This window comes from Aulonocara sp. 'chitande type north' Nkhata Bay, linkage group LG3 (assembly GCF_057382095.1).
Source record: "Aulonocara sp. 'chitande type north' Nkhata Bay isolate Kocher_YH1m ecotype deep benthic linkage group LG3, A_spYH_male_GT1.1, whole genome shotgun sequence".
NCBI lineage: Eukaryota > Metazoa > Chordata > Actinopteri > Cichliformes > Cichlidae > Aulonocara > Aulonocara sp. 'chitande type north' Nkhata Bay.
In genome coordinates, this window is record NC_141346.1 from 26,161,177 (window position 1) to 26,180,419 (window position 19,243).

Consider the following 19,243-nt stretch of genomic DNA (forward strand, 5'->3'; position numbering starts at 1 on the left):
ACATGTGCAATGACAATAAAGTTGAATTCTGTTGTATTCTATTCTAATGACCTCACCTCTCTGTGAACTTCACTGTTTACACTAACCACCCATATGAGCACGTGCTTCACACATGCACACATAAACAGAGTTTCACTCCAGCTCAGGTTTGAGCTTCTTTCAGTGGTTAATATGAATCCAGTTCATGTGTCATTTATCATTTAGATCAATCACTTCTTCATCAAATGTCCATAGCTTCCACTTTCTAACTGCAGCTCTAATTATCAACAAAAATAAACATTTTGGTATTAAAGTCCACATTAAAATATGAAACGTAACCATAGCCTACACTTTAATATTTGTGATAAACTAAAGTTCTGTAAAATCAGCCAAAGATTCAGCGAGTTCAGATAATTTGTAATTTGTGTGTAGACCCCTGGCTCCATAGACATGTAGGCATTATGAAGCCGGGCTCCCCCTGAGCATCCTGCTGGCCATGTAGACACGATTCTGGCGTCTGTGCTTGCTGTTCACTTTGTTCGGACCCCTGTTCAACTGCTTCCTAAATCAAACATTTAATCAGCCAATCACAAGGCAGATAATCAGTGCATTTATTCTGCTGAAGTTCAAAGTGAGCATCAGAATGAGGAAGATAGATGACTGAAGTGATTTTAATGGGAATCTAGGGTCTGAAAAAGGACAAACTATCCCATGTGCAGCAGAGAAAACACCTTTGTTGATGTCAGAGGTCAAAGGAGAATGGGCAGACTGCTTCGAGCTTAACGGAAGGCGGTAGTAACTCAAATAACCACTTAATGTTGAACCTTTAATCAAATGTGCTACAGCAGCAGGAAACCATGTGTGCTGCTTCTCTCAGATAAGATCAAGAAACTGAGGCGTCACCAAAACTGCACAGTAGAGGTTTCTGCTACAACTTTGAGATGGTCAGAATTTGGTGTAAAGAAGATGAATGCATGGATCCATCCTGCTTTGTTTAACTGTCTCAGGCTATAGTAATGGTGTGGGGGATATTTCCACACGCTTTGCGTCCATGTCCATCCCTTTATGACCACAGCACTGCCATCTTCTGACGGCTATTTCCAGCAGGATAAAAAACCATGTCACAAAGCTCAAATTATCTCAAAGTGCTTTCTTGAACATGACAATGAGCTCGCTGTACCCAAACAGCTTCTACTGTCACCAGATTTAAATCCAGTAGAGTATTTACTGGAACGGGAGATTCACATCATGGATGTACCAGCAAGGTGTGCCTAATGAAGGGGCCAGCAACTGTAAATGTTTACATCTATGAGAAAAGTCCTCAGATTCTTAGATTTGAACAAGAACAAGATTAAATAAGCACCGAGATCTTTTCATTTGAACTATTTTAAGGAGATTTGCATCGTCAATAGGAACCAAACTGGCGTTTGAACAAAAAGTAACAAACTGGTTTTAATGTTTAAAAAAAAATCAAAGGTCAATAAATCTTTATGATATTCCTAGTGTGTTTTTTCAATATGAAGACTTTTTACAAACTACCAAGATTACATCATCTTTGTAATCCAAGATTTTTGATTAGCTATGAGTCTCAGCAGTGACATTACCCGTTAACCCTTTGTCCACTGTGCGGCAGGATCTCTGAAAAGCTTAGACAGTAAAAAAACTGAACATGAAGAAGGAAATGTCAGTTAATGTGTTCATGTGAGATAAGCAGAAATTACCGCGCTTTGAAAAGCCACAAAGCTCAAGCTGAAGGCCTCTTGTTGAAGACGTAAGTACACTTTTACAACTTTAAGAAGCTGATCTTAAAACTTGAAGGCAGTTTATTCTTGTTGGTGCATGTTAGGGGTGTGTTTTGTGTCTTTGTCATGTTGCTGTTCAGTTAACTAAAAAAAAAATGCTTAAAAAATATTTCCCACAAATACTTTGTCAGAGTCACACAGAGCACGTTGACACATGCAGTGTATTTCAGTTCAGCACGCGGTCAACCCTCAATATATTTCAGTATGGAGCTGTGCCAGAATAAGTCCTGCAACCCGAATACTCACCTCAAAAGCTCTAATTACAATAAAATTTGTGCAGCTTAATGGGATGCTGTGTCTGACCTTCCATGCGTGTGCACACATATGGCAGTTGTTGTATTATTTAGTCACGTTTTACTCCCCCAGATTACAGCCACAGGCCGTGTTGTACAGCTCAGTACACTGGCAGGGAAAGGAGAGAGGACATAATGGTAAATGCTATTAATATTTAATTACAGATGATCTTTTTCACTGTAAAAATTAAATATAAAATCATCATATAAACACATACTGCTGCAAACATCTTTTAGATATTTTCATTAACCAAAAACTAGTTTTACCTGTAGCTATAATTACTGTTTCGTACTTTGCCAAATTTCGTGCAACATTTGTGAACTTGCCAGCTGTAAATGTGCAGTTTCCAAAGCGAGTGTTCGCACAAAATATTTTATTCAAATTAAGTTTTCTTGTCAGTGAGTCATTGCCATAAAAATGAAGACCTCCTCTGACATTGTTTAAACTGTTTCGTTCTTTTAGAATAAAAGTGTGTTTAAGGTTAACTTCCTCTGAAATGCTGCTTCTCAAACCTTTTCCGCCTCACTGGAAAATAAAAGCAACCATCACATCTCAAAACTGAAAATGAAGCAGTCTGAGCACATGTGCTGCTGCAGCCTCTGGGTCAGCCGTCATTCAATCTTGTTGAACAGTAACTCAGAAATTAAATACATTTTTATGGTGTGTTTTTTCCTTAAAGGAGGCAGGTCGGTGTCTTATTCCTCTTTCATTTTCTTGTTTCATTGATTCTAGAAGTTTTACCAGAAACTCAGCTGAGTCTGGCAGACAGTCTGGACAGTTTAGTAACAGACTGCTAAATTCTGTCCTCCAATTGGTTTTAAAACTGAATGTTTAAGGAAATATAATCCTGGTGCCTTAAAAAAAAAAAAGTTTTCTTTCTTGCTTCCTGGGTGGGGGCCCAACTGTGGGCCAGTGTAACCAGAATAATCTGACCCAGGTCAGACTCTAAAAACTTTCATCACAAGGAATTTCTCTGTGAAGAATTTAAAAAAATTATCAATAACTTTGAGAATTTTCTGTGTATTTCACCTTAAAAAAATCACCTTAGTTTTACTTCACGTTTCACATCGGGGTCCTCTTGCACTGGGCCCCACAGCTTCTTTCCCCTGCACGGTTTTATTTTTACTTCCTCTTTTCAGTTTTTTCTAAATTTAATAGTTTTGTTAATATTCTGCACAAAGTTTACTGTAAAACCATGTCCACCTAAAATCAGCCATTCTGCTGTGCGGCAATGATTTAAGGGTGTGCAAGAATGACAGAAAAGAGAAATTAGAAATAAAGAAAAAACGTTTGTGTTCAGACATGTTGAAATGAAGTGAAAAGAAAGGAAAGGAAATGAAAACAGGGCAAGTTTAAACAGGAACATAGAAGCATAACAGGGGGCCCATATCAAGGGTTTTTTCTTTGGTGCTAACCGAGCTCATGTTGGATTCTGTGCAGAGCTCTGCAAAGTCTCAGTCTTATTTCTGTATTTAATTATGTTATTTTCTAAAAAATAAATTTAAAAAAATGAATTGTATAATTTTTTTAATTTGCGCTTTTGAAATGAGGAATGTGCTGTTTCATAACAGAAGTTTTCTTCATTACACTTTCTACAGAAAATCAAGCCACAGTAAACAACAGTACTGAAACCTGGAGAATAAATGAGGCTTACACCGTCAACAAACTTGCCCTGACTTATCTATTACAAACATTTACACAGTAAATACACAAATAAGTGACAAATAAAATAAGCATTATATGACTGCTAAGAAATGAAAAAAATAAGGAACTCACAGAAAATCTACAAACTGTGCACAGTTATATTTTACACTTCATTTACTTTCATGTAAATTGACTGGTGCTCACAGGCCTTGATTGTAAAAGAATTTAAATCTCTGGGTTTAGCTATTATGACTTGTGGAAATTTCAATTTGAATTCATGTTAAAGTGGCCATCAGTAAGCTACACCACATGTTACTACTACTCTCTGTGAGGCCATAAAATAGAGAGGAAGCAGATGTAAAGGACACAGTTTTAGTGCCTGTGGTTAATATTTGACTGTTAAAGTGGAAAAAAATACACCACAAAGAGGTTACTGCAGAGACCAGAGAAGTTGAAATCGAGCTAAATGCTTGTTTTGACACACATTTTGTTCATTTGACTTTTAAAATGTAATTTTAAAACTTAATGAGCAGTGCGTTCTCATTATCAACAAAATTATCTGTGCTTACCGCTGTTGAGGTTATTACTCGAGAAATAAATAAACATATTACACAGAACACCTTTCTTAGAAGTAATGCAGTAGTTTACTAAAAGTTAATTTGTTACATTATTCATTATGTTACTTTCATGTTACTCTGAAAAACGACCTGAAACAAATTCTCTCATAATTACTTTTTAACAATATAAACCTAAAGGCTTCAGCCCCACATCCATCGCTGGTCCTTACAGAGTACAGAAAACATCCTCAGTGTTTCTGTGTTGACTGAATGCTTAACCTCAACAGCTAATAATGAACTCAGATGTTGGAAGTTTAACAGTGTACGATCTCTGATTGGCTTCCATGTGTGCAGAGTCTATAGCAGGTATCGAGCAAGTTAGTGACATTAATGAACTGCTAAAGGCTTATGGTGCTTAAGAAACGTGTTGGTCCAGTTTTCACTGAAAACAGAAAAAGAGGTCGAAGTTAAAGCAAGAACTGAATTATGAAGAACAGAGGAAAATGGTCTGCATCTAGTGAATTTATTCAGAAATGAATGAAAGTTATTTGACAAATTACATTTTTGCAGAAAGCATCTACACTCATTATGCAAAGAACACAGATGCACTTTTTATTTGTCATTAGTTTCAGTTTACTTCAGTTAATTCAGTCATGTTAGCTTATCGAGCTCCCAACCCAGTCCAGCCACAAAAGGCTCCAGTGAACACCTCACAAATGATGAGTCGGATAAAAGCTTGAAGGGAAAAAAAAAGATGCTTTTGAAAATATAAAATATGCTTACATAACTCCTCCCTTGCCACTTGCACAACTCCTGCTAGTTTCTGTTTCTTAATATAAAATTATAAATATAAATATTTTATAGCATCATGTAGGAATACGGCATTAAAAAAATAATAATTTTCAGAAGAGAATAAGGCCAAAAACTATTATTTAAACATTTGATGGTCTCAATAACAAATGTAAGCTATGACCAGTGTATGACAATACACTACTCCACTATACACTACTTTAGTGTTTACTGTAAAAAGTTGAAATCAGCTTAGAAGTAAATGATTCTAGAAAATAGCTTCGTTTTCTAAAACATAATAAGAGTCTACTAACCTTTTGTTGAGTTAATGTTTTCTCCAGAAAATAATCCTTTTTTCCTTTTACTGTTGGTTCCACCAAACTTTTTTTTAAAAAAAAGAAGTTTGAAAGAAATCTCTGTTGTTATTGGTCAGTTTTTCCTGCGTTGGATCACTGCTGCAAAATAATTTACAGTACAGACAAATTACAGCAGTGAATGTACACTCTCCCACAATCCTTTGCTTTGTGCAGTAAAATAATGTAAAAACATCTTAGAGTATCTTATACATACATATTCCTGTAAAAATACTGTTAAATTTACTAAAACCATTTACAGTGTACTATAGCCGAGTATTAAGGCCCCCCCCCCCCCCCCCCCCAAAAAAAGAGAATAAAGTCAAAATTTCGAGATTAAAGTTGTTTCAAGACAAACTGCTATGCCCTCCACAACATGCCGTGTCTAGATGAATTAGTGAAACATCCTATCATGTCTGTGATGCAACAAACATCCTCTTTATTGCCTGTTTTAACCATCCTCATTATGGATAAACCTGCATCTGTCCATTACCAGACTTTTCATTTTGTTCAACTCCACTCTTTCAAGATGCAGCTGTCTGCACCAGTTTTTCTTTTCAGTGTCATTATACTGATCAACACATAGTGCAGAGTCTATAGCAGGTATCGTACAAGTTAGTGCCATTTTACTCAATCAGATGGAGTTAACGAACTGCTGGTCCAGTTGTCACTGAAAACAAAAAAAGTAGTCGAAGTTAAAGCAAGAACTGAATTATGAAGAACAGAGGAAAATGTAAAACACACAGTGGTCTGCATCTAGTGAATTTATTCAGAAATGAAGCAACAACACGGAAATGCTGGGTACATACATGTAATACATGTACATACATGTAATATGAGGCCCAGTAACTAATTTCAAAGAGATGTTTGGGACTTAAAAGAAAGGGTATAAATTCAGGGTGGTGTTAGTCGTATTATTATAATTATTATTATTATTAAGGGGTATTTCACCCCACACTGCGGGCAGGTGGGTGGGCTGAGTGGAAATCCAATTCTGTAAACACAAAAACTCAAGAACAAAGTGGTGCAGGATTTTGAAACTGATAGCAAAGGTGCTGCTACTGAAAATCTCAAAGGATTTCACATCTCTGAAGTTTACCAAAAATCTCGTGAACACAAGTTGATTTGTTTAAATACACCTTTGACAAATAACAGGCAATGAGGCATCATCACTGTTTGGTCATGTATGCTGTCATAACAATGGAAGTAAGCATTTGCTGTGATTAAGAGATCGTTTTTACAATAAAACTTAATAAATAAATAAATAAATTATGTTTGCTTCTGGTGACATAGATGTTTCATGGGTGACACAAGGCTGTTCCACGACTAAAGATTCTACTGTAAAATGTTGATAGAAAGCCAATCAGTTTAGAAGTAATCTAGAAAATAGCTTAGTTTTCTAGAACATAATAAGAACCTACTAACCTTTTGTTGAGTTAATGTTTTCTCCAGAAAACAATCCTTTTTTTCCTTTTATCGCCAGTTCCACCAAACGGTTAAAAAAAAAGGAAGTTTGAAAGAAATCGCTGTTGCTTTTGGTCAGTTTTTCCCAGTTGGATCACTGCTGCAAAAATAATTTACAGTATGGACAAATTACAGGGGTGAATGCACTTTCCAAAAATCCTTTGCTTTGTGCAGTAAAATTGTTTCAAGACAAACTGATATGCCCTCCACAACATGCTGTGTTTAGTTAGTAAAACATACGATCATGTCTGTGATGCAACAAACATTCTCTTTATTGTCTGAGAGTTTAACGATCCTCATTATCGATAAACTTGCATCTGTCTATTACCAGACTTTTCATTTTGTACAAATCCACTCTTCCAAGATGCATCTTTCTGCAGTTTTTCTTTTCAAAGTCTTTATACTGATCAGCACAATTCATGTGCTAAAAGAGAAATAATTTCTTTTCTTGTTGGAAAAACGTACTATGAAGTAGGATTTCACTAACTCATCTAAACAAGGCATTTTGTAGACAGATGAGCAGCTGTGGCAGTTTGTCCTGAAACAACAAACCGAATTTCGATTGCTGGCTCTAATGCTCCAAATTACAGCAATTGAGCTGACAGAAAAGGAGCATAAAAACGAAAGTGAAACTTAAAAGAATTAAAAACAGACTGTAACTGTCAATGTTTGTTTTTATAAAATAATTCCATTTTGTCCAAATTCGTTTTGACTGTATTTCATCTTGCGCTGAGGGATCGTTTCAGGTGTGGCAATTCTTCATTTAAGGACTTTGGCTCCTCTTTCCATGCTCGGTAATAAATCTGGTCAATCGAGTGCAATGCTGCGTTTTACGGACTAGGAGGAGGGAAATTAAAGCACGGAAATCGCCGAAGTTTCTGATCTAACTGGGAGAAAGAAGCGGGTTTTCGATTAGATTAGATGGAACTTTATTAATCACTGGGTGGGTTCCTCCAGGAAATTCCGTTTCCAGTAGCACCGACAGAAGTTGCATGTTACAGATACAATAAGGGGAATGATGGTAAGGATATAAAATAAATATACCATATATACACTTGTACATATATATAAATACAGAATATATCATATGGATACATAGGATTGCACATTTGAGTGAGTCTGTTGCACAGTCGAATATAAGAAAAAATATTGCAAATATTGCACAGTGTAAAAAAGCACTACAGCTTAGTTGTTCCCGCCCTCCTTTGTCCCCTGATGGCGTGGGGGAACAAAGGAGTTTTTAAGTCTGTTGGTTCTTGACTTTGGGAGAAGCAACCTGTCGCTGAATAGGCTCCTCTCAACAACAAACCGAGAGGTAAGCTGTTTATGTGCAATAATCCAAGCAGGCAGGAGCCACATGTTTTAAATGTAGCGTAGATTCTCTGCTGGGGGAAAACGTTTCATGTTCAAAGCTGTACACGACTAACACTGAAAAAAGCACCACAAGTTTGGGGTAGAAATGTAGAAATACTGCTGTACTTGATTCTCAGCTGCTGCTCAGTCTGTTCTACACCGCGGTGACTGCAGCTACTAGAACAAAGGACACCGAGAATGAACAATAACATTCATTTGCATAATAAATGAATATATATATATATATATATATATATATATATATATATATATATATATATATATATATATATATATATATATATATATATATATCACACTCACATGAATACACTATCAGAGATCTACACCAACTTTGGCAATACTTTAATTCACATGTACCTTACTGTAACTATTTCTGTTGTTTTGTTTCTGTTTTTTTTTTTATATTGAAAAGGATTTATTCCAATATGAGGCCAAACATTGACTATTGAAAATGTTTATGATGAACTGCAAATTTACAATGATGCAATTGCAGAATTTGTCCTGGATAAAATATGTTTTATAAATGGACCCTTTGCTTTCCTTCTTTGTTTTACAGAGTGGAGACTTCTACCATTGATTTTATGTGCTGTCCCTGGGTGTGTTTGTGAAATCAGACAGCTGCAGTGATAATATAAGGGGTGTGTAACATTGTTTTCCTTTCTATATCAGTCAGCCTTCACCAGTACCAGTTTGGGGTTTCCGTGCAGTAGTCAAAGGAGCTTGGAAAGAAAAGCGTCTGAACTTCTTTAAGTTGCTTGAAGACGTTTCACCTCTCATCCGAGAAGCTTCTTCAGTTCTAAGGTCAAAGGGTGGAGAGTCCCAGATTTAAACCCAGTGGGAGTTTCCCCCCAAAGAGGGACAAAGGACAAGGGACGCGACGAAGGCTGTCCAAATTCGTAGACTTCTCCACATGTAGCCAGCACATGCGTCCTCCTTCCCTAGATTTGAAGGATGGATCAGGGGTATCTCTCATGTCCCACCATATCCCAGCCGATTCCAGTTTTCCAACAATGGCGACAGCTATTACTCTTATTACTCTTTCTCAGTCACAAAATAAACTTTTAAGATATTTTCAGGCAACAATGTAGCTGTGTAAACTTCAAATATCTGCTTGGTTTATCAAGACATCACATATTTGTTAAAGTGCCTCTGATGTTTTTGGAGACGTGTGTTACCACCAGCTAGCCGGGGTTCAAGGCTTACTAAAGCCGGCGAGAATAGTGGACTAGTTTTCAGACCCCCACGGTCTTTCGCTTCTCAGGTTGAACGTGATTTATGAGTCATTCAGATAACTTAAAAACTTTATTGTTTGGCTTTTTTCAGTGTTTTATTTGATCCTGAGTAAATTGGTTTGGCTGAGACTAAAGTTAGAGTTTTCACACAGCTGAATAAACGTCAAAAAGAAAACTGATTAATCAGAAGTGTGAGATGGTAGAGAATTTACTCCAATGTCCTGTTATAGTTTAGATAGCAAGGAGCAGACAGCTGAGTTTTTTAAACTTCACAGAGACAGCGGTGATGCAAATCTGAATGCTAGACCATCCCATTTCATAGCCTCGAACTTCCAGCCTTTTCGGTCTTCGAGGACCAAGCCCACATAGACCGGGAAGGCTGGGTCCTCCGAAGGATGCAGCATAGGTTTTGGCCTCACTTCGAGGCAACTGGTCACAGTAGATGGCCGCCCCGCCCTGAGCCTGGTTTCTTCCTGTTAAAAGGGAGTATTTCCTTACCACTGTCACCAAAGCGCTTGCTCACAGAGGGTCATATGATTGCTGGGTTTTTCTCCATTTGTATTTTTATTATTGTAGGGACTACCTTACAATATAGAGTGCCCCGAGGTGACGGCTATTTTGATTGATATTAATAAAGTTGAATTGAATACAGGTTGATTATTTACACTGTTGAATTCACAAAGGTCAAACCTCTAAATCAGCTAAATAAAATTCATAAATCCCACAAAACCACAACAAAACAAACAAACAAAACAAGTGATGGACTAGATAAATGCCAGTAGTTGCATATTTGCTCAGTTGGTGAGACCGACTATGAGTCAACACTATAGCCAAAAACTGAGGTATCGCTGTATGTGTTACATTCTTATCTCCAATGACTGTTATGTTTGTTCAGATCAGCAGCAAAAATGGATGAGGAGAAAAGGAAGCGATCTACATTCAGACAGTCATCCAGTGAGACTGAAGCCAGGTAAAAATGACCCGTATAGGGGACACACACACACACACACACACACACACACACACACACACAGGGCGAGAGAGAGAGGGGGAGAGAGAGAGAGAGAGAGAGAGAGAGAGAGAGAGAGAGAACAGTGTCACTAACAAAAATTAGTTCTTACATTGTCTGTTCTTCTTTGTTATTTCACATGTTTAACTTTGGTCATTTTGGTCTTCAGTAATTTAATCTTAATTAAGAGAAACAGTCTGAAAAAGCATCAGTCCTTAAAATTCTGATCAAGATTTTTTTAATTATTATTGTGTTGTGTAAGACAGATGTTGTTTATTGTGTTTTGAGAAATAGTCAGTTTGCTGTTGGGTCATGCTGTTAAAGCTGATTAACCCTCTCAAGGCAGGCGTTGCCGATTTGCAACTGTTAAAAACTAACAACCTGATTACCCCACATACATATTTTATGGGTTTTTTTTACTTTTTTTAACTCAGAAGTACCACTGCAGGACTTGGTTGTGCATTTGCAACAAAAACTTAATTTGAGCCTGAGAGGGTTAAGAGAGCTTATAAAACAGACAATCCTATTTAAAGTTGAAGTTTCAGTAAGAGGAGAAAAATAAAGTGATAAAAAAACATCTCTCCTTCAACTGAAATGTCTTGTTATTCCTTACTGCTGAAATTGATGCTAAACTGTTTTCTGAAAAGTTACTCTAAGTAAGATCGTAAATGTTCCATTTGTGCTATTATATTGAAAGTCCTGACAAACAAAACTAATTAAGTAATGTCAATGTCAGTCCGTAAATAGATTATTCTTTGCCTAGTTCACAGTCTACGGCGTCTAGATCTGCAGCTCCCAGGAAGATTTCTTTAAAGAGTGACATTAACTTCTAACAAGTTTTGATCTCATAAAACTTTCTTTCCCTCTAGTTCGCAGATGAGTACTGCTCCTAGCAAGATGTCCCTCAGGAGCAACAGATCCAAGTTCGAGCCAGTCAACTTTAAAGATGAAAGGTTAAAACAGAAATCCTAAATTTTGAACTGTGGTTTGAAATAGTTGAGTTTTGAACCATTTGTGACAATTTGTGAACATGGGTCTTTCTATCATAATTATAGTCATGAACATAGTCAGGGCATTTGTCCCTGTGAGGCAGTTAAAAGCAAACCTTAAGGATCTCCAGCAGTAGTACCAGGTGATCAGAAGTGATTCAAATTGGGTAACCCAGGTGGGAGAGCAGTTTGTGAAGGCCATGGATCGGGGACTTTTGGAGGCAAGTTCTGGCAAACGATGATGACTGAGGAAGGACAAGTAGGGGATGAGTGTTAATCATGTACCCAGGCAGCAGGGTTTGATCATATTACCTCCAAGATTCTGAAGGTTTTGAACACTGATGGTCTGCTGACACAGTGCTTCTGACTGACTTAATGCAGAATTGCCTGTTCAAATGACCTGTGTGCTGGAGTATGTGTATCCTGCTTTAAAAAAAGAGTATTTGGACTACAGTTACTCAGCTACCGCACTGCAAAACCGTATTTTAAAAGGCTTGAAGAGATTAAAAAGCTTCTATACATGAAGCTCCAATCAATTACCTAACCTCAGGTCCACCAGGGATCGTGTCTTAGACTACCATGACCTGGATGACTGAGAATCTATGCAGACAACTTATTGTTATGGAAAAACAGAGAAAAAATATCCATTATTGTGCTATAGTAATTAAATTAAGGTCTAATTTGTAAACCCTCCTACAGACCAGTAACTGAGAAGCCATCCACCTGTCCAGTTTGCAAAGATGTTATGAAGAATCCAGTTCAGCTCAGCTGTGAACACTGGTGCTGCAAACTGTGTCTCAGCTCAGACCTGGATGAGTCTGTGTCACCAGCAGACTGTCCTTGTCCTCAGTGTGCGAAGAAATCCAGAAAAACATTAAAACAAGAGAAAGACAAGGAGGGAGACACAGGTAAGCTTACATACTTAAGATCACTACTATCTCTACTACTGCAAAAAAAGAAAAAAAAAACTTGCTACAGACAAGAGTGAGTCAGTGTTGGAATCATTTATTAAATTTAACTTTTAATGATAAAGTTAAGTTTGTTAGGGAGCTTAAAAGCAGTTATATTCTGAAAACATGCATTAAGTGCAAGAGTATCAGGGTTTTGCTAAGTTGGGTGCATTTATAAAGAACTTTTATACCTTATTGCTCATTTAAAGCAATCTGCAAACCAGTACTTAAAATGAAAAATGGAAGTCCCCAAATCAGGTCAGGAATTTCTTATCCTGCATTTTTCTCTGACCAAATTAAAGCGATCTGGTATTAACCACCTGAGCATCTTTGATGCGTTTCACTGCATTACAGGTAAAATTCATCTTTTAGAGGCAAAGAAGAAATTAAAAGAAGCAATGAAAGAGAAATATTCCTCAGTCTCTGAAGGTAATGGTGACAAGCCGAGTTCACTGAACAACATCTACACAGAGCTTCACATAACCACTGGAGAGAGTGAAAGGTCACGTGAAGAGCATGAAGTCAGGCTGCTCGAACATAAACGGATAAGACACACTTCAGAACAGCAAATAATCAACCTAAATGATGTGTTGAAACCGTTGCCTGATCAAGACAAACCTCACAGAACAGTTGTGACGAAGGGCGTCGCAGGAATTGGCAAATCATTTTCTGTGCAGAAATTGATTCTTGACTGGGCCGAAGAGAAGGCAAACCAGGATGTAGACTTTGTTTTCAGTCTTGCTTTCAGAGAGCTGAATTTGATTACAGGTGAGAAAAGCTTACATGAGCTCCTGACTTTATTTCATCCCACACTGTCTGAACTCAAAGATTCAGTGGATTATACCAAAACCAAGCTTGTCCTGATCCTGGACGGTCTGGATGAAAGCAGGTTTCAGCTGGACTTTGAAGGCATTAAGACTATAACATCTGTCAAGGAAGCAGCACCTGTGAGTAATCTCCTAGCAAACATCATCCAGGGTAACCTTCTTCCTGGTGCAAACCTCTGGATTACTTCCCGTCCAGCAGCAGCCAATCAGATCCCTGCTGAGCATGTTGACATGGTGACAGAGATAAGAGGTTTCAATGATCCTCAAAAAGCTGAATACTTCAGGAGGAGATTTAGTCATGATCCTGGTCTTGCTGAAAGGATCATTAAACATATTCAGTCTTCACAGAGCCTCGACATCATGTGTCAGATCCCGATCTTCTGCTGGATTTCTGCAGTGTTATTCCAGGAAGTCTTTGGAGGAGATGTTGAAACTGCAATTCCTCAAACTCTTACAGAGATGATGTCACACTTCCTGTTTGCACAAACAAAGCGTAGAAACAGAAAATATGACAAGAAGGTTGAGACAAACAAAGAAAAGCTTCTGAAAACACAGAGGAAATTTCTTCTGAAACTCGGCAAGCTTGCATTTGAGCAGCTGCTGAAGAGCAACCTCATCTTCTATGAGGAAGACCTGGAAGACTTTGGCATTGACATTAAAGAAGCCTCCATGTACTCTGGATTTTGCACCACAGTACTTCGTGAAGAAGAAATCATTTCCCAGAAAAAGGTCTTCTTCTTTGTACATCTGACTCTGCAGGAGTTCTTTGCAGCTCTCCACATCTATGACTGTTTCATAAATAATGATACCAGAGAGCTCAGCAGCTTCCTCGATCTAAAGAGCCAAGAACATACGTTACTTGATCTTTTAAAGATGATGGTTGACAAAGTGCTGGAGAAGAAAAATGGTCACCTGGACTTCTTCCTGAGATTCCTTCTTGGCCTCCTGGTTGAACCAAATCGCAGAGTCCTTCATGGTCTGCTGCCTTCACCAGATCAAAGTCAAGATACTGAAAAGAAAATCTTGACTTACCTCAAGTCTGTGCGAAGGAAGAACCTCTCTCCAGACAGCTGCATCAACCTTTTCCAGACTATGGTCGAGATGAGAGGTCACAAAGTCAAAGATGAGATTCAGGAATATCTCGCACTGTCAGATCGTTCAAAAACAGAGTTGACTCCCCTGCACTGCTCTGCACTGGCCTACATGCTGCAGGCATCGAAGAATGATCTGGAAGTCTTGGACTTGAAGAGTTACAACACATCAGAGGAGGGCAGACGGAGGCTGATACCAGCAGTGAGGAGCAGCGGAAAAGCCTTGTAAGTTTTATTTCATTGTTATTTGTTCATCTTTAAAGCTGAATCAACAATACTGTTGAACAGGATATAATACAAAAAGAAAGGTACAAATCCTATCTGCCCCCAGTGGCAATTACATACTTATTCTTCATTTCTATTTAAATAAAAAACCTTATTACCCCTTTTAGACTAGCAGACTGTAAAGTGACTGAAGAGTGGGTTGAGCATCTGGCCTTTGGTCTCACCTTCCCCTTCTCACCTCTACGACATCTGGACCTGAGCAACAATGACCTGAAAGATTCAGGAGTAGAGCTGCTGTGTAAAGGACTGTCGAATCAGTGCTGCAGACTGAAAACTTTGAGGTACATGTTTAAAATACCGTGCCATTTTACAAATAGATGGACAACCCACCAAACCAGCTGCAAGTTACAACTCAACTCTGTCCACAGAAAATGTTCTTTGGACAGTTTAAGGTTTTTCTGTCTAAATTTTTGAAAACCAACATCTGTTAATGTAAAATCTTTTTATTTATTTTGTTTTGAGAAATACTATAACCCCCATCTCAATCCACATAATTTTCTTGTGCTTGTAATTTATGCTTTCAATTTTACTACTGCTGATGTAGTTCTAAAATAACTTTTAAAACCTGCATTGATATATACCAAACATTGTTTTCTCAGGTTATCTGGTTGTCTGGTGACAGAAAAAGGCTGTGGGTTTTTGGCCACATCCATTAAGGCTAATCCTTCTCATCTCAAAGAGCTGGACCTGAGCTATAACCATCCAGGAGGAGTTGGGAAAAAGAAGCTCTCTGAGCTGAAGGATGATCCAAAATACAACCTCAGCCAACTCAAGTAATTTTAATTCTGGCCCTGTGTCATCCACTGTTTCAGAAACAGCCCCCAAATACCAAAGAGAAAAAAGGAAATCTCGGAACCTATGTTTGTATGGCTCGTTAATGTAGGTGGGCAGGTTAGCGGGTCAAACTGGAAATTTATTTTTGACCCTTAAACATTGTGTTTTTAAAAGAAATATTGCTCAGAAACAACACGCACACACTGCTCACTATTTTATCTTTGACATCTGTATCTACCTTATAAAGACACATATGCTCATAATTGCCTCTTGTGGCTCACTGGGAAAAAAGGCAAGCAGCTTATTAGAACTTGTGGTTTTTGTGGTTTAACACCTGTCAGTGCACAGCTATTTCACTGACCTTTCTCATAAGCGTTCCAGATCATGATCAAAGAGTGCCATCTTTTTGATTTTCTACAGAACTAAATATAATACTATTGAGCTATAGCAAAACTGCATGTTTTTTTTTTATTATTATTATTATTATTATTATTAATGTCAAAAGCAACAATGAAAACATTTTTGTTTTAGGCTATAAATGGCATCTATAAATTTTGGCTATTGCTAATATGCTTCATCTAATTCTCAACTATATTTTTTCAGTTTTGAACATGGTGGACATCACCGGATGAAACCAGGATTCAAGAAATGTGAGTACCTGTGAAAATGCTTTTGACTGAAAGCTGTGATCAAGTAAGAAAGTGCAAACAGGATATTTATTTACTTAATAACCAATAATATCATACCACTCAGAAGTTTGAAATTAGTCATCTATGTTTTCTCTATTTTGTAGATTATTTTAAAAAAAGTTCCTACCATCAACATTTTATGGATATAAAAAATAAACAAAAAAACAAAAAAAATAGGAGGTTTTCTACTTCATTGTTTGCATCACAGTTTTTGCACAGTTTAAAAAAAATCTACATGCCTAATAAGCTTGTAGGAGTGCCCATACTCCTCTGATTGAAACTAATTTTATATTTCATTTAACTGCTAATCCTTGAAATTGAAGTAAATGTGACCCTCACAGAAATGTAAAACTGTATAATTTCTTTAATAAATTTATGAATAAATATAATAATGTGTTCATCATTTGCCTGACTGGGTTTTCTTTATGTAAATTAGATCATTTACCAGAAAATAAAAATAATAAAAATAGAAAGATTGAATTATTAATATTAATTACTCTGGTCAGGTCTGAACTGTTTAGGATTTACCTGACAAAGGTACATAAGAAAATGCAAATGTCCAGTGGCTTTGGGCATTAGCGGGTTTTCAACTTGTTGCTTTCATGTCTGAATGTTACCTGTGCTACTTGCACAGGTAACATTCAGACACGAAACCTGTCACTGTGACTGTTTACTGATGAGTTCAAGAAATGTAGAAGAGAAAAGAAAAGAATATTCTAACCCACATCCCCTAAAAGTGAAGGTGTGAAATTAAATTTTTTGAAAACCGCTTTAGATGATTGACCTTAGAAATCAGTGCTATTTGTGAATAAAGTGTTTTCTTACCTCCAGATGCCTGTGAGCTCAGTCTGAACTCCAACACAGCTCACAAGAACCTGCTGCTCTCTGAAGGGAACAGAAAGGTGACCTGGGTGGAGGAGAAGCAGCCATATCCTGATCATACAGAGAGGTTTGATGGCTGTCAGCAGGTTCTGTGTAAACAGGGACTAAAAGGACGCTGTTACTTTGAGATGGAGGTGTCAGAGCCCTTCTGCGTTGGGTTAACATACAGAAACATTGGCAGGAAAGGGGATGTTGATGCCTGCAAGCTGGGACAAAACAACAAGTCTTGGTGTCTGATTTGCTCTGATGATGGTTGTTTTGTTCAGCACAACAAAGAGAAGGTCTGTGTATCTTCTCAGTGTTTGCGCTCCAGTCGTGTCGGGGTGTATCTGGATTCGGAGGACAAAATTTTGTCCTTTTACAGAATTTCCTCTGGCAGTCTCGTTCACCTCCACACCTTCAAATCAACCTTCACTGATGTTCTCTACCCTGCTGTTGCACTTCACACTCATTCCTCTGCACTGTTTTGTTAGGTAACATTAAAAAAAAAATTAGAACTGCACTCAAGCAAACCACCAATGGTGAAGACATTTGGCACCAAAATGGTCAAAACTGGAGTTTCTCATTGAATTCTTTATGTACAGCATGGAGTTGCCAACATCTCGAAATAAAATGCTACATCGTAAAATAACATAAGAAAAATACACAATCCCCAAACACCTGTGGCAGATGGCCGCCCCTCCCTGAGCCAGGTTCTTCCAAAGGTTTTTTTCTGTTTAAAAGGGAGTTTCCCGTTGTGAGCAACTGGCTTGCTCAAACAGCTTCATCTGACTGTTGAGGTTTTCTCCATGTTCTTTGTATTATTGCAGGATCTTTACTTTACAAAAGCATAGTTTAAGTGAAGCCAATCAACAGCTGGTGAGCTTTCAGCAGTGCAACAATAGTTTTTAGCCAAAGTGTTGTGGTGTAGAAGTGTAGACACTCATTAACTGTTTAGGTACCTTTATGTGAACATAAGAATCCTTTTTAAAAGATCCATACATTACAAACAAATAACATAAATAACATAATTGGCCTAATTTACAGAATATATACAATAACTGAGTGTAAAACATGTAACAAAATCCTCATTATGAAACTTCACTGCATGAAGGTTTCATTACAGGCCAATTTCTGAGGTTTACTAGGTTTTCAGTTTTCTCTGATAATTGAACATCATTACCAAATGGAGCTCAGATTTTAAATTGCTCTCTCTGAAGCTGAGTTGAATTGTAAACTTTTCTGAGCTGCTTTCAGGAGGTAAATGTGAAATAATCAGCATGAAGCAGTTTGTACTTTGAGATGCATCTGTTCTATCATTAGATGGACCTGCTTTTAATAAATTCACATTTCTGCCACTGACAGACTGAGCCACTTCTATAGATTTTGTTGCATTGAAATAAGTAATTGTGCTAAAGTGATATGATTTGGTATGTAAAACTACAATTAATATGTACTTATAAATTGTATCTTAGAATTCCACAAACTCTTGCAGAGCTTTTTTGTGTTTTGCCTTATGTCTTGAACAAGACCCATATTTTTCTATCTCACAGTTTCATCAAACTGCCCTAAAGTTAGCAGTTAGTATAAAACATTTCTACAGTAAACAATAAGAAGGTGACTTTTAGGATATTCGAACTATCTTCTTTCTAATTTTGATTATTTTTGTGCCGTCGAACTGTTTTCAGATTTGAGATCCAGAGCTGTTTGTATTTATTATTATTTTTACATCCATTGCTTATATTTGAGTTATTTTATTAGGTTTGAATGTTTTGCTCTTCTCTGATGACCATGCCTCACTGAGTAGAAATGATGACTTGTGACCAAAAAGAATCAGGATACGGTCCCTCTGTTAAATGCAGCTTTTTATTCTTTTTCTGTAAGTGATTGCAATACTAAACAGCCTGACGACCACAGTGTTGCAGGTTAGTGAATGTTTTCTTTACAGTGTTTTGGTTTCCTGCTTGAGGATCTGCTTCGTTCAGCGCCCCATACACAGCTCTCCCATCAGGTCATGGCATCCTGGGCCACAAACTACACCCTGGGACAGTGATACTATCAGATAATAAAGGAACTTTGAACTGCATGCTTGTTTGTGATGGATTTTTCTTTCCTATTGTTGGACTGATTAACACTTGGTTTCTCTGACTTCCTTGTCTAGCTGTTTTATTCAGTTCATTGTTACAAAGGTGATATAATAAAATACAAGCTCTACGATATAGCACCAGACCCTGACAAGATTCACACATACTAGCTAAGAAGCTAACAGCACCTGGC

At 37.5% G+C, this 19,243-nt stretch overlaps 1 protein-coding gene across 3 annotated transcripts; it reads left to right on the forward strand.

Annotated features, from left to right (window-relative positions):
- The first annotated feature begins 1,716 nt into the window (after positions 1-1,716).
- Positions 1,717-19,035, forward strand: LOC147334846 (NLR family CARD domain-containing protein 3-like). 3 transcript variants are annotated; one of them, XM_086286863.1, is made up of 10 exons: positions 1,717-1,750; positions 8,816-8,897; positions 10,387-10,461; positions 11,370-11,453; positions 12,189-12,397; positions 12,794-14,582; positions 14,750-14,923; positions 15,242-15,415; positions 16,020-16,066; positions 16,937-19,035. In XM_086286863.1, exons 3-10 carry the CDS (start codon positions 10,400-10,402, stop codon positions 17,458-17,460), a joined length of 3,063 nt encoding a protein of 1,020 aa, XP_086142989.1. In that variant the 5' UTR covers positions 1,717-1,750; positions 8,816-8,897; positions 10,387-10,399; the 3' UTR covers positions 17,461-19,035. The 3 variants fall into 3 exon arrangements, with proteins under 3 accessions (XP_086142989.1, XP_086142988.1, XP_086142987.1); XM_086286862.1 differs by lacking the exon at positions 1,717-1,750 and adding an exon at positions 7,766-7,903; XM_086286861.1 differs by lacking the exon at positions 1,717-1,750 and adding an exon at positions 8,094-8,197.
- Positions 19,036-19,243: the final 208 nt, after the last annotated feature.